At 49.9% G+C, this 23726-nt stretch overlaps 1 protein-coding gene across 4 annotated transcripts in view; it reads right to left on the minus strand.

The window, feature by feature from the left end:
* LTBP1 (latent transforming growth factor beta binding protein 1) overlaps positions 1–23726 on the minus strand; it is a 190680-nt gene that overhangs the window by 85397 nt on the left and 81557 nt on the right. For 2 of the 4 annotated variants that reach the window (XM_056125232.1, XM_056125225.1), the window contains exons 8-15: positions 21839–21907; positions 20005–20027; positions 17584–17683; positions 17016–17114; positions 10639–10764; positions 10327–10452; positions 9802–9924; positions 5745–5864 (exon numbers count right to left, since the gene is read on the minus strand). In XM_056125232.1, the coding sequence (XP_055981207.1) occupies positions 5745–5864; positions 9802–9924; positions 10327–10452; positions 10639–10764; positions 17016–17114; positions 17584–17683; positions 20005–20027; positions 21839–21907 (786 nt within the window). Of the gene's footprint in view, positions 1–5744; positions 5865–9801; positions 9925–10326; positions 10453–10638; positions 10765–17015; positions 17115–17583; positions 17684–20004; positions 20028–21838; positions 22067–23726 lie in introns of all 4 variants that reach the window. The other 2 variants (XM_056125219.1, XM_056125211.1) reach the window with 1 other exon arrangement.

The following is a 23726-nucleotide window of genomic DNA, read 5'->3' on the forward strand; positions in this document are numbered from 1 at the left end:
TCAAGATCAACACGAAGCTCCAAGCTCATTGGTTCCCAAACTCTGCACTTTGCTCCTTGAGGGGAAGCAAGGACGAGGAGCTGCTCTGGCAGGCATCCCCGGTTTTCACAGAGATCACTCCCAGCTGGCCCACCTGCACACTCTGCTCCCTGTGGATGGAAGGCAGGTGCAGACGCCTTCTGGACTGTGCCCTCCTCCAGCCGCCCTGGAAGGGGCCGGTGGTATCTGGTGGCCAACACATGGCCACAGAGTCTCAGAGCTGTGCTCTTCCCTCCCATCCCTCGACCAGCCACCAGGGGTTGGTGGAAATTGGTTCTGGAGCAACAGTTTGCTTGCAGAACTTCCTGTTCTTCTAAGGAGAAGAAACTGTCACCATTAAGTCCTTTTCCGAGCCCATGATCTTGTAAAGATATTATTAATATATTATTTTATGATTAATGATACTACCACGGTAGAGCCTGGCAAGCTACCTGTGGCACATCTGATATGCCAAAAACAGTAACAATAACAGGTCTCATTCCCCTGACCCTGAGAGAGCCTCCAATAGGGTAGGGTTGGGAAGGACGAGTAAGGAGAGGCTGCTAAAATCTCAGGGTGTGACGAACGGAGACGTTACTGGTGCCCACTCGAGTAAATCAATGAACAATGGGATGACAGTGATACAGCGAATGATACTAGATACTATAATATTATTATTCTGAGGTCTCCAACACAGACTTGGTGCCATCTGACGTGGAAGATACACACTTTCTACCGCTTTCACCCTGAATAGAATTACTTCCTGCCCCAAACTTTCCAAGACGTCACTTACCCTTCAACCAGCAAGCCACAACTATAAAACACTGTGTTGCATGTAAGTGATCTCCTATAGAAGGGCTTAATGGCCCCTGTGTGAAATGCAACAATCTTCACACTCTTCCTCTAAGGAAACTTTTCTTTTTCATTTTCAGTGGTTTTTTCATAACAAACGATTCAAAATAAATTATTTTGGTTCTGCTTTGGGGCAGGGGTTGGAGTTCAGGATGGAAACATCCAAAATATGGTGGTGGGAAGATGTCATGGTGGTGGGATTGGTGTTTGAATATTAAATGTAATCAAATATTGTGAACTATTTTATATAACAAAATTTTTAAAATTATATAAAAAAAAGTATCACCTATAGCTCAGAGTTAACTCTTATATCTCTGGTTTGAGGTGGTTGGTTTAATTTCCAGATACAAACGACCCCTCTCTTCCTCCTCTACTGCCAGTCTTTCTCTACGGAACTGTGTCTTCGTATGTGCTTGCATGTTTTCAAAGCACTATAGCACTGTCCTCCCATTGTTCATCGATTTGCTTGAGCGGGCACCAGTAATGTCACCATTGTGAGACTTGTTGTTACTGTTTTTGGCATATCGAATATGCCACGGGGAGCTTGCCAGGCTCTGCCGTGCGGGAGGGATACTCTCAGTGGCTTGCCAGGGTCTCCAAGAGAGGCAGAGGAATCGAACCCTGGCCAGCCGTGTGCAAGGCAAACGCTCTACCTGCTAATGCTATCGCCCCAGCCCTAAGTTTTCAAAAATAAAAGATAATTATAATTTTTCTAAAAATTAAAAAATAAAACACTGTGTTGGGCCAGAACTGAGCAGCAAGCAAGTCTGGTGGGATGCAGTTCAAGCTGGTGAGGCCAGTGTGAGTGACAACTTCCACTGTACTTGAAGGACAGTTACCTCACGCCCTCAGCCCCACATCTCAATTTGGACTACGCTGAACAATGCAATACCGGATCAGCCGACAAAAATGTGACGCATTCCTCAAAGTTCTAGAAAGAGCCAGGACTCTGCATGCCCCAGAGAGCCGGGCAGACCTCAGGAAGTCACGCCGTGATCTGCCATGCCACCCCTGCCCCCTTCCCGCTCCCCAAAAACACTGAGTCTTTGTAGCCAAATGCTACAAGATCTGCCATGTCGGCTGGCCAGGAAGAGTCTCGAATCCTTGAACCATTCTTTTTTTTTTCTTTAAATGAAACCACCCTGAGCTACACAGTTACAAAGTCATCCATGATTGCTTCAGTCAACAATGTCCAACAGCAGCCCTTCACCAGCGCACGGTTAGCACCACCAATGCCCCCAGTGTTTCTCCTTCCACCTCCCAACCCTGTCTGCCTCTACAGCACTTTTCTTCTCTGTCTCTCTCTCACTCCCTCTTTCCCTCCCTTCCTCTCTCTCTTGCTCTTCCCCTGTCTCTGTCTCTCTCTGTCTCTGTCTCTTCCTTTTGGTCATTATGGTTTGCAGTACCAGTACTGAAAGCGTATCATGAATATCCCCTTACCTCCTTTCAGTACTCAGTTCTTGTCCAGAGCGGTCATTTCCAGCTACCATTGTCATCGTGGTCCCTTCTTTCTAACTGCCTTTCTCCCCCTGCTCTTTCTGAAAGCTTCCAGCCATGGGCCAGTCCTCCTGGTCCTCGTTCCTACTGTCCTTGGCCTTGAACCATTCTTATTGCTACTGGCAAGAAACGGATTGCAGCACAAGATCTCTCCTCCCTGTGAACTCTTCATTTCCTTATGACCCCTGACTATACCTGCGTTGTTCTCTTATTTTTCTTGTGTGTATCTGAGAGTTGGGAGATCTGCAGAGAACAAAGCATGCGCTTGGGGGATAAGAGGCCGGGGCCCTACCCTGCCCTTTCCTACTCATTATTCCTTAGTAACTGGAGCAGGCCAAGCCCCTTCGCCTCCTTTGGGAACTGGATTTCTACATCTTGTATCAAAGATTGCCATCAAGAACAAGTGAAATCAAGTTTAAATCACTTGATGGCTATAAAAAGAGTTATAATAAAAACTTCCCCCTCAGGGTAGTTTCCTGCCTTGAAAAGTGGTGTTATTGAGAGAGAGAGAGAGAGAGAGAGAGAGAGAGAGAGAGAGAGAGAGACAGACAGACAGACAGACAGAGACAAACAGAGAGAGAGAGACAAGAGATATACAGAGAGAGAAAGAGAGAGCAAGAGACAGAGAGGCAGAGACAGAGAGCACCAGAGATCACGGAGATGCCTATTACATTGTGGAAATGTAAGACATTCAGGATGCTGATGTGATCCACATATATGTGATGAAATGATGAGCTGATGCCCTCATGCCTGTCCATATTCCTTCCTTCCATGTGGCCACAATAGTTAAGGCCAGTTTCCTGTTTTCCCAGCAAAGCTGGAAGACTTTCCCAGTGTTTCTCAACTGGGGACCTTATGAAAGTCATGTAAAATGGAGGGGGTGAGGGTGGGGAGAAAGTATATCCATTCAGATCAGTGCAACTCTCCAGGATTTGGGGAGGAAAGAGGAAATGAGTTCTATTCGGATGCGAATTCCCCGTGAGGTGACTTCAGTTCCTAAGTCCCCAACTCCCAGGGCAAGTTAGGCTTTGAGGAGATGAGCAGAGAGACAGCGCCAGAGAAGACCTGTCGGACACAGGCGTGTGACACACCTTCTCTTCCAGCATAACTGGGCTCTGACTCACCCTCCTGCTGCTGGGGGTCTGGAGAGGAAGGGGGAGGCCGCATCACCACATCCTCAGGGTCCTGCCCTTGTCACCTGCCTGCCAAGATGCTGTATAACATGTCCAAACGCTGCCATTTCCTTATAAAGCAGGCCTCCTCCTCCTCCTCCTCCTCCTCCTCCTCCTCCTCTTCCTCCTCCTCTTCCTCCTCCTCCTCCTCCTCCTCTTCCTCCTCCTCCTCCTCCTCCTCCTTTTCTTTTCTTTCTTTTTTTTTGTTTTTGTTTGGGGGACACCCCTGGTGGTGTCTGGGGCTTTCTCCTGGCTGTGCAGGAATCACTCCTGGCTGTCCTTGGGGGACCATCTGGGGTGCCGAGGCTCACAGCTGGGTGCAAGACGAGCACCTTAACCTCTGTACTCTCTCCAGCTCTGAAGAAAGCGTTTCCTCTCCCCTTCCCCGGACTCTGCAGAGCCTACCGGGTTCCAAACGATCAGAGACAGCACTGAGGGGGCGCGGCTTCCCCGGCAGGACACGTCGGTTCCTCTGAGGAGCGGAGAACCCCAGAAAGGGCGACCCACTCGGGGAGCAGTCGCCAGTCGGAACTGGCTCAGGCCGGCCCAGGGAACCAAAACCATCACGGGAGGCAGGGAGCAAGTAGCAGGTGCTGGGGGTCATAGGCGAGAGCCGGGCAATGCATTGTGGGGGGCGCAGGGGCTCTTGGGGGGAGGACCGTACCCCCCAACTCCAGGCAGGCGCTCCACACTCGGAGGGGCCCCCCGGAGCTGGCGGGTTTGGCAGAGCCAGGGCAGCGATTTTGCTGGTGGACACCAAGGACCGTGTGCCCCTGACCTCAACCCCGCTGGCATCTGGCCAGCTCGGCCCCCAGCCACCTCGGACCCTATCCCAGACCCAGGACAACCGTCCCGCTCAGAGAGAGGCTGGAACTGGGGCCCCGTGGATGACCCCAAGTGGCCGCTGGGGACGAGCCCACGTTGGGCAAGAGAGATGTTCCCAACGGCCGCTGAATGGCAGGTGCCAAGGGAAGCGGAGGAGGACGGGGTGATTCAAAACAGAAGCAAACCAAAGCCAAACCCGAACCATCCACGCCAAACCTGCAAGCCCAGTGCCCAAAGCTGGTACCACGGAAAGCCCAGGGCAAGACTCCGGGAGCAAAGGCACCTTAGCACGGAAAGAGGGTCCCCCACCAGCACCGAGGACGGGACAGGGTCTGACCGCCGGGAACCCAGACTGGGAAGCAAGGCAAGGCCGTGTGTCTGAAACGAGCTGCTCTAAGGGATTATCGATGTTCCTTATCCCCAAGGGACCAGCCTTCGATCATCGTCTGACTGTGACTCGATCATGAGCTTTGCAACTGCATCTCATGGTGAGTCGACAGAAAATTCATCAATAAATAAGAGATTCTTTATTAAAACTACAACAAAACAAAACACCTCGCCGCAGATAAGAGCCAGATAAAACCAGACGTGAGTACTGAAGTTCTAAGGCATAATTCGTCAGGGCGAGTGGTGGTGGTGGGGAAGTGGGGGGGTCCCTGCGTTGTCAGGCCCCACCAACAGTGGGAGGTAAGGAGGGGAGGAGGTCGGGAGGGGAGGGGAGGGCAAGACTGAGGCAGGGAGGAAGGGGAGGGTGGGGGGGGGAGGGCAGGGAGGCTGGAGCGAGAAGGAGTTCAAAGCTGGAAGAGGCCCCAGGAAAGCTGTTGGAGGAGGTGGGAGAAGAGGACTCAGACCCAGGGCCTCAGGCACCCTCTGGCACGCAAGAGGAGGCGGGAGGCAGTGGCCACACCCAGGCGTGAGTCGGGATCTAGGGGTGCCGACGATGCTTCCGGGTTGCTCTGGCTTTGACTGTCTCCAAGCCCTTTGCCGCCGCGTCATTAGTGACAGGCGAGAGATGGCAAAGGCGCAGCGGCCTTGTGAGCGGCGACTCTCAGGGGCCACACGGTCCACCAGGCACCAGTGAGAGGGTGTCGTGGCCTGGCGGGGCCCCGGCAGCACCTGCAGACACTGGGTCACCTGGAGGGCTCCAGGGCGTCCCAGGCGACCGGTGACCGAGGCAACACTGGTTGTTGCTTTTCTACACAACGCCAAAGTGACACCCACGTGCAGGCTGCCACCCACCCCGCACCCACGCCCGTCCTGCCCTTCTGCTCCCCTTCGGCTCCCAGTCCCCTGGGTCATCTTTACTGGTTCTCAGCTGCAGAGCCAGACCCAGCCGTGCTCAGGATGAAACCCCGGTTGGGCGAGAGCCGTCGCACCTACCCAGACACTGGCCGCTCCAGCCTCGGAATCCCTCAGTGCAGGGCACGCAGCGGTAGGAGCCCGGCGTGTTCACGCACTGCTCCTCGGGACAGGCGCTGGGGACTACACACTCGTCCACGTCTGCAAGAGCAAAGGCAGGTCAGCGTGTCAACAGAGCACCACGGCAGGCCTGAGTCCTGAAGATGGGACCCCGAGTCCTGGGGGATGGGGACCTTGAGTCCTAGGGATGGGGGTCCCAAGTCCTGGAGGTGGGGACCCTGAGTCCTGGGAATGGGGACCCTGAGAATTGGGGATGGGGGCCCCAACTCCTGCAGAATGGGACCCCCCAACTCCCAACTTCTGCAGTGATGGAAACACCCGATCCCTGGCGTGATAAGGACCCCAACTTCTGCAGTGATGGGTACCACGACTTCTGCGGTGATAGGACCCCAAATTTTATCAGTGATGGGGACCAGGTGTGCACTTCCCCAGTTTGGGCCGAGGGAGCGAGCGCTGACTGACCCACACGAGCAAGGCAGGCTCAGGTACTTCGTCCTGGCTTCATCTTCCCCCAGGGAGCTGGTAACTCGTCTGGGCCCTGAGGTGAAGGTCAGTCTTGCCAGAAAGAACCAGGCTGGCCCGGCAGGGAACGAGGAGTGGTGGGGTGCCGGAGGGGAGCAGGAGGGGAGGCCGGGAGCCCCCTGCACTGGCCACATGCACCAGGGAGGGCCTGGCTCAGGTTCCAGGCCTGAAACGTGCTGGGCTGGAATGATTCCAACCCCTCTAGGCCACGAGTTGCTCAGAGGTGGAATAGAACTTGGGGAACGCCTAAACTTGGAATCACGGGGTTCGAGATTTCCCGGAAAACATGGTAACGGGACGCGGGGCAGTGTTATCTGTGGTCACGCCATGGCCTCCTGCCCTTCAGTCACCGCTGGGGCTGCGGCTGATCCTAGAGGGAGGCCCAGGCTGGAGTGAGGTGGGGACGGGTGGCAGGAGCATTCAGAGAGGCAAGACTGGCAGGACACCGAAGCAGGAAGAGCGAGTGATGACCTCACAGGTTTCTTTTGGGCGGGAAACGATGCATTGGGGGGGCCACACCGTGTATGACCAGGGGCTACTCCTGGCTCTGTGATCAGGGTCACTCCAGGCAGAGCTCTGGGGACCAAAGCCGGGCAGGCCCTCAGCTGAGCTCGCGGGCCACCCCTCGACAGCTGGGAAGGGGCAGAACTGCGTTGGTCCCCTCGGAAACGAGCCGTACTGTTCACCCTCTGGAGTTCAATTTTGAACTCGAGTCAGCAGACTTTAATGTCCCCCCGCAAAATAAATAGGTGTAAGATCTCTCTCCAGACACAGAGCTGCAGACAGAGGGCTGGAAAGAGAGAGCCCTGGAGGAAGGGGAGGCTAAAGACAGAGGGTGTTTGATCATCATCATTCTGGCAGCTTCTTAGAACAGTATCTCCCACTATCTCCCTGGCGAGTATGGAGAAAGATGCTGAGATGCAAGAGACACTTGCCAACAGAAAACGACACATGACAGAAGTGCTGGGACTTCTCCAAAAAGCTGAGTCTGGACCGGGGAGCCAATACAGTGTACAGTGGGGTGCTGACCTGACACACTGCCAATCCAGGTTCCATCCCCGGCACCCCGTATGGTCCCCTGAGTCCTTCCAGGACTGATCCCCGAGCACAGTGCCAGGAGTCAGCCTTGAGCACAGATAGGCGTGACCCAAACCCCCAAACCATCCCTCCCCACCCCACGGAAAAGAAAAAAGAAAGAAAAGCAAAATAGTTACATCTTTCTGGTTTCATTTTTCCAAAGAGCACTGCATTTTTCTCTGGATGGGACTCTGTGTGTGTGTATGTGTGTATGCATGTGTATGTGTGTGCGAGTGCATGTGTGTGCACATACATGGACTGTGCACACGTGTGTGCATGTGCGGATACACAGTGTGACTAGGAAGGGCTTGGAGAGGGGCCATGTGCAGTAACTTCGGAGCAATGCCAGGCAGCCTGATGCGACAGCCCTGGACTTCCTGTGACTGTCAACTCTCTCCCCCCTCTCTGTAAATGCAGAACTCCCTGCCCGGGAGAAGGTGGGAGGCAGGAGAGCATGGCTGTCACCTGTACTGAGGCCTGGGGGATGGGCAGGTCTGGAAGAGTCACAGCTGCAAAGTAGTGAGAGATCTGGTAAGGACAAAAGCCGGAAACAGCCAGCTGTGTGGCTCCCACTTTTCCGGGGAGGGAAGTGTGCATTATTGATGAGGGGAGCCTGGCAGGGTTTCTCTGTCCATTTCCATCCATGGATGGTTCCAGAATCGGGCAGGACGCGCTCCCGTATCCTACGTCCGTCACTTTCAAGTCTCGTCTGCTCCTTCCCACCCGGCTGCTCTCGTCTTCCCTCCTCCTTGTCCCCTCCTGAGCCTCTGTGGGACTCGAAGGATGAGTGTTTGCCTTCTTCAGGGCCTGCTGCTCCAGAGGGAAACGCTAGTCAGCTAATTAGGTGTCCTTAAAAAATACCCCACAATTATAGATGCATGGAGAATGTCTCGAAGCAAAATCAAGAAGGGTTGGATGAGTGAATTTCTCCTGACAAGCTCAGGGGACCACACAGGACGCCAGGGATCAAACCCAGGTTGGCTGGGTGCAAGGCAAATGCCCTACCTGCTGTACTATTGCCTAGGCCCCATTTTTGTTGTTGTTGTTGTTAGAAGAGTTTTTCTGCTGTTTAAAAGATTTTGAATACGTACATTGTACTGTACTGTTGTCTACAGGGTTTCATACGAAACACTTTCAGCACCATCTCCTCCTCCCATTGGATCTTCCCTCCAATATATTCCTTGGTCCCGCCCTGAAACTCTCTGTCCTACAGGCCAGCTCCCTCAGGCGGTGGTGTTTTTCCTATTGACTTCAGCTCTCGTGCTTTTTGTTTCTATTCTTTTTTTATATATTGAATCACCGTGAGCCATAGTGGCAAAGCTTTCATGTTTGAGTTTCAGTCATATAATGGTTGAACACCCATCCCTCTGCCAGTGTACATTTCCCACCACCGATGTCCCCAGTATCCCTCCCCTCACCCCATCCCACCCCACCCCACCTCTCCCCCTGCCTCTGTAGCAGACATTTAAAAGTGCCCTTTGTAGAGGCAGACTTGTGGGTGGAAGATAAAGTAGGGGTTTGGGGAGATTGGTGGAGAGATGTGGACACTGAAGAAGGAACTGGTGTTGAGACAATGTATGCCTGAAACTCAACATGAATAACTCTGCAATTTCACAGTGATTAATATAAAAAGGACAAAAAGAACAAAACCAAAAAGAATTTCAGGTAGTTTAGGACTGTATGTATTTTATATCAAAACAAGTGATCAATTCATGGGAAAATTGAAATTGAAATAATTAAAGTCAAAGCCAAAGATAAAAAAAAAGATTTTGAATAATTTAATCTGACTTGGTAGACTCATTGAATCCTCCTTTTCTCCCTTCTTCTTGTCCCTCTTTTAATTTTTTTATTTTATTATTTTTCCTCCTCTGCTGTCCTTTATTTTAAAGAGCGGCTTGCCTTTCCTATTTGTTTTAAGGCACTGTGGCATTGTCCTCTCATTGTTCATTGATTTGCTGGAGCAGGCACCAGTGAAGTCTCCATTGTGAGACTTGTTACTGTTTTTGACATATCAAATACATCACTGTAGCTTGCCAGGCTTTGCCGTACAGGCGAAATACTCTCAGTAGCTTGCTGGGCTCTCCAAGAGGGGCGGAGGAATCAAACCCGGGTCAGCCATGTGCAAGGCAAACGCCCTATCCGCTGTGCTATGACTCCAGCCTGGGCTGGAGCGGTATAATATATAGGATATAATATTCACCATATATTGTATAATTCACCATATATTCTATATTAAAATGAGGGGGCCTAGGAATGGAGGAGGTCAAAGGCCTGAGCCCCTAGAGAGCCCCCATTACTCTGTGCTTTGCCCCTGATGAACTGAGTCCAAGTCAGAACTGAATGTGCACCCCTCCTTGCCTGCCACGTGCCTGCACACCTCCAGGCCCCCGCTCTGGGCGGGCAGGCAGGTGGGACTCACCTTCACAGCGGCCTCCCCGGGTCATGCGGTAGCCACTGTCGCAGTGCTCACAGCGGAAGGCGCCCACCGTGTTGACACAGTGGCCTGTCCCGCACACCTGCGGCCGTCGACACTCGTCCACGTCTGTGGGCAGAGAATACACTGAGGGCCAGGCCCAGCTGCCACTGAGCCACCTGGCCCCAGGGCGCCCATCTCAGCAGCCACAGGGGGAGCAGGAGGTACGTGCACCAAGCCGGCCTCAGGAGCTACTCGGGTAGTCTCTGCACTTACTTTTGCTACTTGGGTCACACCCAGATATGCTCAGGGGTTCCTCCTGGCTCTGAACTCAGGGATTACTCCTGCGGGTGCTCAGGGGATCAAACCCGGGTTGGCCGCATGCAAGGCAAATGCCCTCCCTGTAGGACTGTCACGCTGGCTTTATCTCTGCTCCTTCTTTGATGGTGGACAGGGGAAGGCCCTGTCTGTCCTCCAGTTACCGAGGGCAGTGTCCGGAGCAGTGGGACCCAGCGCGGACCGGTGCCTTACCGATGCAGTGGGTGCCCTCCTCGTTGGCCATGAAGCCCGCCGGGCAGATGCACAGGAAGCTGCCCTCAGTGTTCTCACAGCGGCCATGGGAGCAGAGGTTTGGCACCTGTGCACACTCGTCGATGTCTGGGAGAGGCCAGAAGGCAGGGTCAGGCCAGCGTCATGCCAACGCCCATGCTGCCTACTTGCTGGGAAAGTGCCAGTGGGCTCCCCCTGGCCGACTGAGTTATAGGAACATCTGGTTTCACCACGGTTAAAGGAGAAAATGGTCTAATGTGCAACCGTTTGAGAGTGATGATCACTGTCTCTTACCTACACACTTTCTCAGCTGGTCACTGAACGCATAGCCCTTGTAGCAAATGCAGGTATACCTCACTGGAAGGTTGACGCAGTGTCCAGCTCCACAGATATTGGGGTTCACAGTACATTCGTTGATTTCTTTCAGGAAGAGATAGGAAAAAAGACACAAACAGAGATTCTTCGACACTTGTAAATTATTAATTTTCTGACTCGAAGTCATGATGCAGTAATACAAAAAGGTAGCCTAGTCTCTAAAATAAAGTATAAGTTCACTTGGTTTTCTAGTTAATTGACCAGTAGGAGGAATTATTTCCTAGTGAGCAGGAATTTCTAATGAAACAACTTCTACAGTGAAGAAGAATAGGTAGGTGGTGAGGAACGGGCCAGGAAGGAGAAGCTGTAGAAACCAATTCCTCCAGCTGCTTGCTGGTTGGAGACTGAGTTTCTGTCTACCCGAGTTGATCTGAGACACTGGCCTTCAAGTTACCGTGTGGTTTCCCATGTGAGAAATCTATGTTCAGTTTCTGTTTGTCAGAAGGCCAAGTTTAGGTTTCAACAAATACATCCAGCCTCCTCCAGTGTGTCTTAGTAATCCTCCAGAAAGAGTTACCATTTCTAACTCAAGTGAAACTTCTGGTTTCATATGCTCTTAATTTGCCAATTCCAATGGGGACGAATTCTGCTTGTGCTGGTGAGGTACAATCTTCTTCCACACTTTTCCCGTTAAACTCTCCTTTCCCCTTGATGTCCTAGTGGTCCCTGCTTGAGACACTTCTCGAAAGCCTGAGCAGGTTAGTGCTCACACACATGCTGGTAGAGCAGAATCACAGGAGTCCAAGGTGAAAAAAATATTAATAACCATTAACTATGGTTATTAATAAGAGCTCTATAACCCCAAAGACCTAGGAATCAAAGGCGTAATCAGAGAGTGTAACTAACTCTGAGTGTGAGGTTCATGGCAAGGACCTCACTAATGCATGCAGTTTCAACTCCTGCCACATTTTCAGTGCTCAAGACAAGTTTGCCATTGTAATTACAATGGTTCCTTTGAAGTCATTTAGGAAGGCATAACAAAAGAAAAGCCTGTTTATGGCAATATTGCTGTGAGTTGTTGCAGTGGCACGTCAAAGAACCATACATTTACAAATCCTTTCTCTTTGAAAGCCAACTTATGCTGACCCACTGCCAGGAAGCTAGAGCTGTTTTTGTAACTTCTGATAGAAAGAGCTTTAAAAATTTTTTACACACGTGACACAAAACGTTATATAACATTCACAGAACAGGAAAATGCCCCTTAGTTAAATACAGTTGGGTGCAAGGTGTCAGTTTCAAGTTCAAATACGGATACACGGATGAAAAGGAAGATGGGGCGGAAAGAGACCCCAGGGTGCCAATTACGAGTACATGTAATTTTTCACACTTGTCTGTACTGGTCGAAATATCCACAGTAAGCATGCATGACCACCTTTATAGTCATGAAGTCTTCCATTGAAAAAGTGCCATTTCTACATGCCACAAAAGACTGGAGGTAAGAGGTGACCCCTCTGCAGGTCACAGGATCTCACTAGCCAGCGTATCTCTTGCTGTCTCTATCGTACCAAGGCACTTTCTTTGAGTTCTGGTGCTCCATGCTCAGTTTTCCATGAAATTCTTGACCTTCCTTTATATTATATTCTTTCCCACCGTTTTCTCTTTGTTTTATAGGGCCACGCCCAGCAGTGCTCAGGGGTGCTCCTTACTGGTGCTCAGGGGAACCGTGACTACTAATGATCATTCCTCAGGGCTAAGCAGGTATCCCTCTAAGTTGGCCCTGCTACCATTTGCTTCTAACTGACAAAGCGGAGTGATCATTTTGCAAAAATTGAAAACTGAAGATGCGTCTTCTAGGGATAAGACAGCAGAGAGGATTGCTAGGCTGTAAATGCTGGGATTTCCTACAAGGACAGTGCAGCAGTCACTCACTCCACCAGCCATGCACATGCCAGCATGAAGATGATCAAAGTACCTGTCAGTCACTAACAGGCAGACCTTCAGAAAGACCTTTTTAACAGAGGCAAACGGAAGTCTTCAAAAATACACGAGCAAATAACATCTACTCCTACATCACACTGTGCCAACCTATTCCAATTATTCACTGGTGCAAAATCAGAAGAGTTTTAACATGATAACATCTTAACCTTTGAAAGTGAGTACCATGGCTTTTCCTCCTAACATCTTAACTGAGGCAAAGGAGGAGAGTTTTATGTATGAGAAGGTCTAAGGATCGTTAGTGGACAGGTGCAATTTGACAATGTGAGTGACACTGGGTCCAGCACTTGTAATGTGTAAGAAGATGTCGCTTTGACACCACTAGAGGGTACCAAGAGATTCGCCCAGGAAGGAGAAGGTATTTATTGCAGTTCACGTGATCTCTTGGCATTGCTGGTGTGATGAATGCATCAGCCTGACTTGGTGGCCCCTTTCAGGAATCCACCCTTCTAAGGGAGAAAGAGAACTTTCCTCAACATCCTCAAGACACCCCTCTACTTATTTTCTCTTCACTGGCCATTTAAGAGTTAACTAACACCACTTAGGGTAAAACTGAATGACAGGTATACCCAGAAGTCTTAAGCATGTCTGCTGTTACTTCTTGGCCCGTTTCCTTTTCGAGCAGACTGGCATGCCTGAGCGTAAATAGTTCACAAAGAAAGAGGAGGATTGTCTTGAAGAGAAGGAAAAACTTTCACTTCTTCCAAGTTCTTAAAGAGACATCATGTTCTATGGTTTTCTAAGAGGTCACTGTAGGTATATGAATCCATTCTCACAGTGACAATTCCATTGATTGCTCGGAGCAGATGAACATGGTGTCAGCTTAGAGCGATGGTGAAGCCTCGCACAGAAGGACTCGTTCTTCTACCCCAGGGAATTCAGAGTCAGTGAGAAAGTTTTGTCTTCACTTGGCTGGCTTTCAGAGTGATTCTGAAACTCTCCTGAGTTACCTTCTTCCTAATTCCCATCCCTTGGTCCTTGGGCCTCAGGACAGCCTGACGCTTTCCTGCCACCCCTATCTCCTGAAGCAACAGCACCATCATGGGCTAGAGGACATCATTCCATGTCTTTCACAGTTCATTTAGAAGTTGGACAAACAGTCACAAGCAGAGGCCAATGGAAAAGCAAACACTATTCTAGAAACAAGGCCAATGGTGGATTCAGGAGTTTGGTATCTTTATTTTATTTTCTAGCTCTAAGTGAAAAGGAAAGCTTTTGCCAAAATAGGATGATGAGCACGCTGACTTTCAACGTTTTTCCTCATCGTGTGATTATGCCAAGCAAATAAACGAACGAAACCTGGAAATATTAAAAGTGCGATGATTTGACATGCATAAAGCAGCCCTGTTGCCATCAGCACAGTTTACTGAGGCTGTACTGACACTGGTGATGGCCCTCAGGGACAAAAATTTTTGAGAGGTCAGTTCCAAGTGTTGCAAATGATCTGATGAGCAAATCATTTGCCTAAAGTTGGAGCTCTGAGAATTCCAAGGGTTTCTGCAAGGCGCTCTTGGAAGTCAGAGCTGTCTCTCACTGGCTGCTCCGAGGGGCCAAAGAGAGAGTTGGGGAAAGCTGGAGGAAGGCATGAGTTGTTAACTCACAGGAAAGTTTACATAAATGCCCTGGCCACAGACCTGCCCTGCGACTGAGCATCCATTGTTCCACGACAATCGAACAGATGTTTCCACTTTGTAAATATTTGCCAGAGGAGTAGAGACTTGCTTTTCCGATCTCTCCTTGAGCTAGCAAGACTCTAGCATATATCAAGAACATATATGCTGAAATGTCCAATTTACTTGGAAACAGTATTCCGGCTACAAGTCAGCAGGTCAGCTAGGAAGAGTGGAAAACGTTATACTTCCTCCCTGAAAATGTGCGACTCTTTCTGTAATGATGACATGCTGTGTGTCTGAGAACTCTTAAAAAACTACTCCCAACCTCACCGTCAAAAAGAGATCATCACTGAGCAATGTGGAACGGATTTCATTTATTTTAGACTCCTACTTATTATTCTAGCCCTTTCCCCAACTGAAGGACAAAATGCATAGTGACAGTAACATTGATCTCCTCAGTGTTTCCGGGGGAGGAAGCACTGTCTAGTGCTCCCCAGATGATCGATCCACTTACGTCTTTAATCTACATTTTGGCGGGAACACCTACATTTCTGATTTAAATTAAGTCTGACACAAAGCAGTCTGCGGGTTCCAGTGTGGACGACTGATGACAGTGTAGTCCCAAAGCTGCAAACAACTGTAATTCAAAACCGAGTTATTTCCCCCCACGAATTATTGCAGAAGGGGCTGTCAGTGGGAGGCTGTGTGGGAAAAGAAAACGAGTGTCACTTGCTCCCTGGGAAGAAATGTGGTTGGCGCTAGCAGAGGTGAGTCCCACGTTTCTACAGAACTCCAATGAAGCTGCCTTCCAAGAACTCCTGAGACTCCCCTTCTCCTCCTTTATTTTTTACGCCAATATTTGCAAAGGTCAAAAAAGACCTTTTCGGGGCTGGAGCAATAGCACAGGGAGTAGGGCGTTTGCCTTGCATGTGGCCGACCCGGATTCAATTCCCAGCATCCCATATGGTCCCCTGAGCACTGTCAAGAGTAATTCCTGAGTGCATGAGCCAGGAGGAACCCCTGTGCATTTCGGGGTGTGACCCAAAAAGAAAAAAAAGGCCTTTTCCAGCAAACCCCACTGGCCTTCCCAGAGGTAGTTTGCAAGAAGCCTGGGAGTTGAAGTCAGCTCTGTGGAAATGGCACAAACCAAGAGCATCTTCCTCCTGCAGCAGGTCTGGAGGGCTGGAGGGAATGAGTGAATGACGTTGCTCCAGGAGTTTTTTGCTCAGCCCGCAGCAGAAACGCCCCACCAGGTGGTCGCTGCTAACCCGCACATCAGCCCTGAGGGCCCGTTTTCGGTGCTGATGCAGGAAGAGCGGAGCGCGCATGCGCAGCCCACAAGGGCGCCGCGAACTTGCCCTTGGCTGACCTCTGGCCCGCTGGAGAAGACGGATGCCCAACGCTCTGCGTGGTCTTCCAGGAGCCTCCAGCATCCCTCCCACGCGCACCTCTATGAAAGCGGCTGCAGCCCGTCTAGGACACTTACAAAAAGCTCTTTTTCCCTTGAGTTTATGTGCAGTACACAAAGCACGCAAACCTCTTGGTAATAAAAATAAAGGGAAATTCTTTTAAAAGATACTTTTATTAATGTAGAGGTATTTTACTATAACTGTCGCTGTCACTGTCCTCCCGTTGTTCACCGATTTGCTCGAGTGGGCCCAATCACGTGTCCATTGTGACACTTGTTACTGTGTTTTGAGATATCAAATATGTCACGGGGAGCATGCCAGGCTTTTTGCCGTGCAGGCAAGATACTCTCAGTAGCTTGCCCGGCTCTCCAAGAGGGGCGGAGGAATCGAACCTGGGTTGGCCAGGTTGGCCACATGCAAGGCAAACGCCCTACCTGGTGTACTATCACTCCATCCCTATAACTAGTGTAATAAAATAATAGAATTGCAGGGCAAGCACCTAACCACTGGACTATCTCTCTAACGCTGTGTTCCTTATTTCTTTCCATAAACGTATACTCACAATCACGATCACGACCATCCTGTTGTTCGTCAATTGCCTCGAGCAGGCCCCAGTAACGTCTCCTTTGTCCTAGCCCCGAGATTTTTTAAAATGTGCCATATTCAAGGCTCTTTCAGGGTTAGAAGAATGAGACCTATCATTGTTACTGGTATTTGGCATATTGGGTACGCCACGGGGAGTTTGCCAGACTCTGCCGTGTGGGCAGGTTACATTCGGTAGCCTGCCAGGTTGTCCAAAGTAAGAATGAGATAATAAGATGTCTGGGAGCTGGGTTTTATAGTCTCTGAAAATATATTCAGGACAGTAAATATTCTCCTTCTTTTATTCCCCTCTTCTTCCTTTTGTTATACCTGTTGCACTGACCAGAGGTCAACACCCGTAGTTATGGTGTTCTCTGGGACTCTCACTTTGGGTCACAGTGCTCACCCACTTCAGCTGTCACGCTCACACACACTCGGCTATGGCAGTTGCTGATGTTGCAGCATCCCGAATAGAGCAGGGGTGGGAAGGCTCCAAAGATCAAACTCTCAGCCTAAGGCTTGTAAGTTTGCTACATGGCTATTTCCTGGCTCCTCAAAACATTCACATCTACACGACACTCCACGGCACCATCCACAACCAACTCCTGCACATCCTCCTGTTTCCCATGACTTAGAACATATCCCTACTTGGGCCACCACCACCCGTCCTGTCTGAGTAATCTCACAGCTGTGATGCCCTGGAATCCTAAACAAGACACAAAACTCCCATCCTGTCTTCTCCACGGGCCGCACATACCTGTCACCTGAGTAGGGGCAATCACTTGGCTGGCACTTGACGTGGAACCTTCAGGAGCGACCTCCACAGGCACGGGAGGGGATGTTTTCTCAATCACGACTGTACAAGGAAGAAGGCAAGAAGGGAAAAAAAAATGAAAATCTGTCCTGCGCACGGATTCCATTTCAGAATGAAGTGCAGCTCAGACTAATAGACCACAGAGTTGTCGGAGAGTAAAACACTGCCACTGGTCCTGAAAGCTCCAGGGATTAACAAAGCACTGGTGGCAGTATTTAGTAGGAACATCTGAGAGCCTTTTGGAAGCCAAGAAAAACCACCCGACATCCAAAGTGCATCCAAGAATGTTCTAAAAATACATACTGCTCCTGGCCATAGGAAAGAGTGAAAACTAGCTTCCTGGCTATCCCATGTTTATAGAATGCTATGGGAATATATTCAAAGCGATATTTGGCTTGCTTCTCACTCTCTCAACTTCTCTTGAGAACCCAACTGATTTATTCAGCCCTAAATTCAAAGAAGCAGCATTATTTTTTTGCTCCTGCAAAGAGCACGGGCTGATTGCAATTACCTGGAAACTGGGGCTGCAGATGAATTGTGGAAACGCCTGGAGAGAGCTGGGGTTGACCAGGCTCAAGTTTGTTTTTCCCGTGATCCAAGGAAGCAATTTCCTGGACAGGCATGGTAGAAAGAAAAAGAGATTGCTGAGAGCACTTGTCACTGTCCACAGCGACTACTGAACCTAATTCTTCCCCTCCAGAGGCAACCGGACCTCACAGGGCGGAGGGCTGAAGAGGCTGCACCAGAAGGGAACTGAAAGGAAGAGGAACTCTGTCTGTGCCTCTGGATTGGGGAGCCCTTGAGGCTCCCTGATAAAGCTGCTTTAGGCACACAGCGGGCCCTATTTCTGCGACGGCTCACAGCAAGGTCCCTTGGGCAAAAGCCATGACTCAGGGTCCCACATCCAGTCTGGAACAAGGCAAAGTAAAGTCACAGGACCAAGAGCTCACGCATCCATGGCTGTCCCAGGAAGAGGCAGCCCTGCTTTGCAGATGCCGCAATGGCTGGGGCAAGGGAGCTGGGGAGTTGGGGAGTGAACAGGCTTCTTGGCTGGCTCGCCACAACTCTCCACTCACACACTCATTCTCCAGACACAGGGGGATTGTCCTGGCAGGGCCTCCTCCCTCCTCTGTCCTGTCATCCACTCCTGTCCGCTGGGCTACGAGCAAATGAAAAAGATGGAGACTTGTGCCCTGTTTCTGCTTCCTGTCCTGAGCATCACAAGGACTGAATAGAGTAGGCGAGTTGAGGCCCCACAACCTCAGATACCCAAGGAGGGGCCTGTGTGCCCCAGGGATCCCCCCTTGCCAATCTCCAGCTGCTCCCTGATGCTTGTGCACTCTACATTCTACTGGGGTTAACGGTCAGCCTCTCTCAGCAGGCTCACTTCTGTCGGCTGCCTCATTAGCTGCTCTCCGGACTTTCAACATCACCATCCCTACAGTCTCTGAAACACGGAGTCTGCCTGAGGAACTCATGGACGCTCCAGAGTGGGGGCCTGGGTGCTTCCAGGTCATAGCCACAAAATGCCCCAAGTGGCCTGTCTCAGCCAAAGTCACCTTTCCCGTGCACACCCTGCTCATTTCTCAGCCTGTCTGTGGTGTGCTATCTTTGTTCTCACCCTTTTTAGCAACAGCACACACTAGGGTGTTCTCTCTCTCTCCTTTCTCTCTCTCTGTCACAAACACACACACACACACACACACACACACACACACACACACTTGCATGCGCAAACTACTGGAAGAACCTAATTGGCCTTCCACAGCTGTTCTTCCTCCTGAAACTTGTCCTCTAGGACTCCCAGCAACACACACAGAACCCCTGTAGCCTACAGGCAGAATTCTGTCTCCCGCATGGGGCAGAGGCATCCCCCTGTACTAGCTACCAACTGAGCAGCCTCAAACCAGCCCCCACTAAGCAAGTCTCTCAGGCTCACTAAGGTGATTTCTTGTGCCCTCTTCCTAGGACTCCGCCTTTGCACACAGAATTCCCAACACACACACACACACACACACACACACACACACACACACACATCCCACATTCTCAACCCACTTTCAGATTCTTCTTGAAAGTTGCCATGAACTCAAGTCATTCATGGCAAGGAGCAAATGGAGGAAAGTTGAGACTTGTCAGGGGTAGGGCTGGCCACTCACACTTCAATTTCTCCCCATGTCCACCAGAACTCAAAGTCCGCAGACTGTGACTCCTGCATCACGGTCCCTGGGGTTTGCAGTGTCCAGGGTGTGATGAGCATGGGGAAGGCACTGCTGTTAGCTCCTTTGGGGGCCAACAAAAAACAGTGCTTCTCCTTGGCAGGTACCAGCCCTCTCTCAAACCACACCTGCTTTCTGTCTAGGTTCTTGTGCATGGATGTTATTCGCCTTAGGTTTACAAGCTAAAGATCTTCTCAAGAAGATAATTTGATGGAGATATTTTATATCCACGTATGGACATAATTTATATCCACGCCCCTGCACTGATGTCCACTGAACATTCTTGTCAGTATACATAAATAAACACTTTAAAGGGATCCCCATCTTCATGCTTTCATTAAATGAAGAACCAGAGCCACACTGGGAGAAGTCAAGGAATTAGCAGACCTATCGAGTCCTGTCAGGACACAGTACGCTGCTGGCTAGGAGCTGATTCCTTTCTTTCTGCTTCAGCCCCGACTTCCCACTCCTCTCCCCACTTCTTCTCACTAGCCCTCGAGTCCCGTGAGAAGCAGACACCTCTTGCTGGTTCTCGAGAGTTCTGGCTGTGTGTTGGCTGCTCCCCCGTCTCTCCTCCCATGAACAATGACTATTTCCTTCCCCCAATGATGCGTGATGACATCTTTACTACAGTTCTGTCTATGAACATCCCAGGACTCCAAAATAAAATCATAGCAAGTTATAAAAAAAATTGCAAATGATGAATCAGTTACCTTCTCAGAGGGTATAGTTGCCACTACAATCAGAAAAGAAAGAAGAACCATTAGTGCAATTGAGAACAATCAATTCCTGAAGATTTCAATGCTTAGTAAGCAACCAACATGCCTTTCTCCCCAAAGGAGTAAGTGGGAAGGAGTCCAATGCAGAGCGATGGCCCCATGGGGAGTCTGGGCAGTGACTGCTGAGCAGGAGAAACTGGTTCTGGAGGTGGGGGGGTCACTTCTCAATCACAGCTGCCCCAGGGGCTGCTCCCACAGAGTTCTCTCCCTCTCCTTAACCTTTTCTGTCACCTTATTTGGTGGCTAGTAATTTTGTGAAATCTCCCACATCCTCCAGACCAATCCTCTCATGCACCGGGCACCGATTTATCTTTCAGGTAATTGGGAACATCTGACACACATCATCACACACACACACACACACACGCTAAAGGACACAGTCCTCTCCTTTAGACTTAGCAAAGCCTGGCCCCCTGACACCTACAACTCTTATCTGCTGAAGGCCGGAGGGCAGGAATGCGTGTCAACTAGAATTATGGAGTGGGGGCCGGGGTGGCGGAGGGAAACCCAAGTTTGTGAGATTCAAGGCAAGATCAACACTGAAGGTTGGACCAAATGACGCAGCTTTGGGCTGGCCTGGATCTCGGAGGGCCACTGGCCTCTCATTCATCAGCACTTAGTATCAGCTCTCAAGTCTCAGGACAGCCACTCACTGGGATTTTCCTGATGAGCTGATGCCTCCAGAGGTAGCCTGGGGTCATGAGCAGCCCACGTACCAGCTGAACTGTCTCACTGCTTCAGTATTCTCTCAGGGGAAGAGCCAGGCTGCAGTCCATCCACCTAACACGTGCCACGGCCCTCTCTAGACGGGACGCGAAGCAGGGCCATCTGCACTGCCCGTGTAGGGCACACACATTCTCTAACATGTCAGCGCATTATGCCATGTCTATGACGAGCACAGCTGCCTTGCAGCAAGGCCCCGGCAGCTCAGGGGAACCAAGGACATGGGGAGCTCTGCAAGAGACATCCCCGGGGGAGACTCTTAGCCCCCCAAAGCTTTATGAACCGGGGTCTGATCTCTCCTCTCAAAGCCCAGATGTGGACACCGGGTGTTCTGACAAGAGAGTCTCCTGAAAGGCCAGCAGGGAGCCTGAGAGAAGCAACGGGAGTCCACTCAAACTCTGGGTCGGGGGTGAGCATTTCCGTGTCATGAACATCCTCTAAGTACTAGCAGGAGCCCTCAATGAACTCTCCTGCCTTATTCTTTTTGCCCCCCAGTCTGACTCCTACTGCACTCAGCTGGGATTCGTCTTCACGATGATGGGGCTGATGCTCTAACCTTCTCGAGTCTGAACTCCACTTGGTACATAGTGAGTTACAAAATGGACTTCTAGATACAGAAGTGAATCCAGGCTATTCAGTGAATACCCTAACACACACACACGCACACACACACACACACACACACACACACTGGCCCCCAAACAGCTAAACAGTGTCCTGAGATCACCAACAGAATACTGGTGGCTAGGAGTATATAAGTCCCCAGCAAAAATTCTCCATTAAGGGCCATACTGTGCTCCCTTTGGGGTTGTTTCGGGGCACGTGGACACTTCAGGAGGAAATCCTGGACGGGGAGGGGACTAACGGCACACAGAGGTTAGGGACCAGGGGTCCACAACACCCAGAGCAGTAGCCTTAACCAAGAATCATCCTGGAATGACAACAGTGCTAAGGCTGCAGAAGCAAGTTCTAGAAGCATCTACAGAGGGAATCGAGGCCAAGACACGTGAGCATGACAGCAGAGCCGCCTCCCTCTCCCACTCACCTTCCTGCTCTGCCCGGCCGTGCCCGTGCTCCTGGGGGAAGCTGAGGGCCTCCACGTGCTCTTCCTTGGCTGGGAGAGGTGGAGGGTGAGTACTTTTAGCAACAGGATGGGTGTTCTTTGGCTTGACAAATACAAGTCCTTTACCTACATGGTGATGGATTGGCCTGCGTCTGTGTACGCCAGAAACCGTATAACCCATTCCACCAGGACAGATTTCCTTAAAAGCGGCTAGATTTGGGATGGGAAAATAGGCCTTTTAAAAACCTAAACAGTGCAAACTTATACAGAGGAAAAGAGCACGATGAATATGTCTTAATCAATCATCACTAACCGAGTCACATTCACAAACTCAAAAACAACAGATGCACAATGCTTGAATTTCTGGTAAACGTAATTTTTAAGTAAATTTTAAAGTAAATTTCTATTTACTTAAAGAGAAATCAACCATGTCCCTTAATAAACATTTCCCATCTGTTAATTCCTCACCACACACAACCAGAATTTATATGTCTCTAGACATGCACACACACACACATATATATATACATATATCAGCAATAAATTAAGAGATTTATTGTATCTAAATATTCAATATTCAAAATACAGTATTTAATATCATATATCACATTATGTATTATACAACACATTTCATATATTAGATTTTTATATAGCAAGGATGCTCTATTATGTATCACGCATTTCTGTAACATCAGCTGAGTCAGACTTTTTCCTTTTCTTGCTGTTTTCATTCATTACCAACAAGAAACTCAATAGGATCTCCTTAAGTTAGATGACTAACAAAAAAATTGAAAAAGAAAATCTACTCTTCAGAGAAATGTGGTGCTGAAAGCTTAGTCAGTAGAACAATTCAAGGGGCTCAGCAAAGAGCAGTTTGTCTGCTACAGGGGAAGAGTAATTAAGAAGGGTTGGAAGGGGGGAAATGTTTTGGAGGGGAAAGTTCTCAGGACGGGGAGAGGGACTCTCAGTCCTGGGGCTGAGAGACAGCCAACAAGACAAAGGAAACAGGCCCAGTCGAGGCCGTCCTTTCTCGGACAAGAGGGCTAAGGAATTATCACCTGCCCCAATGGGTGAGGCCAGCACGCAGGAGAGATTTGAGGCCCAGGGAAAGCTCTGATTGTCAGAAAAGTGGTCCTGGAGGTCTGAGATAATAAGAGTTGGTGCAGGTGATGGGGAAAAACCAGGCTGGCAAGGTGGAGTGAAGCCCGGGAGGGGATAGCCCCTCTGCCCTGGGTGTTGGCATTGGTCACAGTTCATCAACTCCAGGCACGCGGAGTTCTGGGGAACTTGTATTTCTTCTTCTAAACCTCACAGAAGAATGAGTCCTTTCTCATGCCTACCGAACAAGAGATCTTCTATTGAACGTTCTGGACTAAAATGAGTTCTCCATAAAAAGGAAGCGCTAAAATATTCCTTACAGCATGCCAAGCATTGGTTTTCTAAGGAGTTGGAACAGTGCAGATTCATTCTGTGTTTCACTGCATGGAAATGCAGCTCTTACTTGAAAGAATGGATGTTTTCAGAAGGAAACATGTTTTTCTAGCAAGTATCTGAAATGGCGGCAAACTACCAGCTTTATAAAAAAATCTCTGCATTAACCAAAGATTGGTTAAGCGCAGAAACATTTATCTTCAAATTGTTTTCATGATATTCACCCTCCTGACGGATAAACAGTACACAAGCACTCGAAGTGGACCATGGGGAGAACTATATTTAAGAATCACAAAGACTTGACTCCGTGGATGATTCCTTTTTCATCATGCATGTATCCGATCCCAGCGGAAGAGACTGGGGTCTTCTGGAGCTGCCCTAAGTTGCCCTGCCTGTGCCGAGCCAGAGCCGTGATGCCCGTCTGCTCGGTCAATTCTTT

This window comes from Sorex fumeus, unplaced genomic scaffold (assembly GCF_029834395.1).
Source record: "Sorex fumeus unplaced genomic scaffold, SorFum_2.1 ptg000006l, whole genome shotgun sequence".
Classification (NCBI taxonomy): Eukaryota; Metazoa; Chordata; class Mammalia; order Eulipotyphla; family Soricidae; genus Sorex; species Sorex fumeus.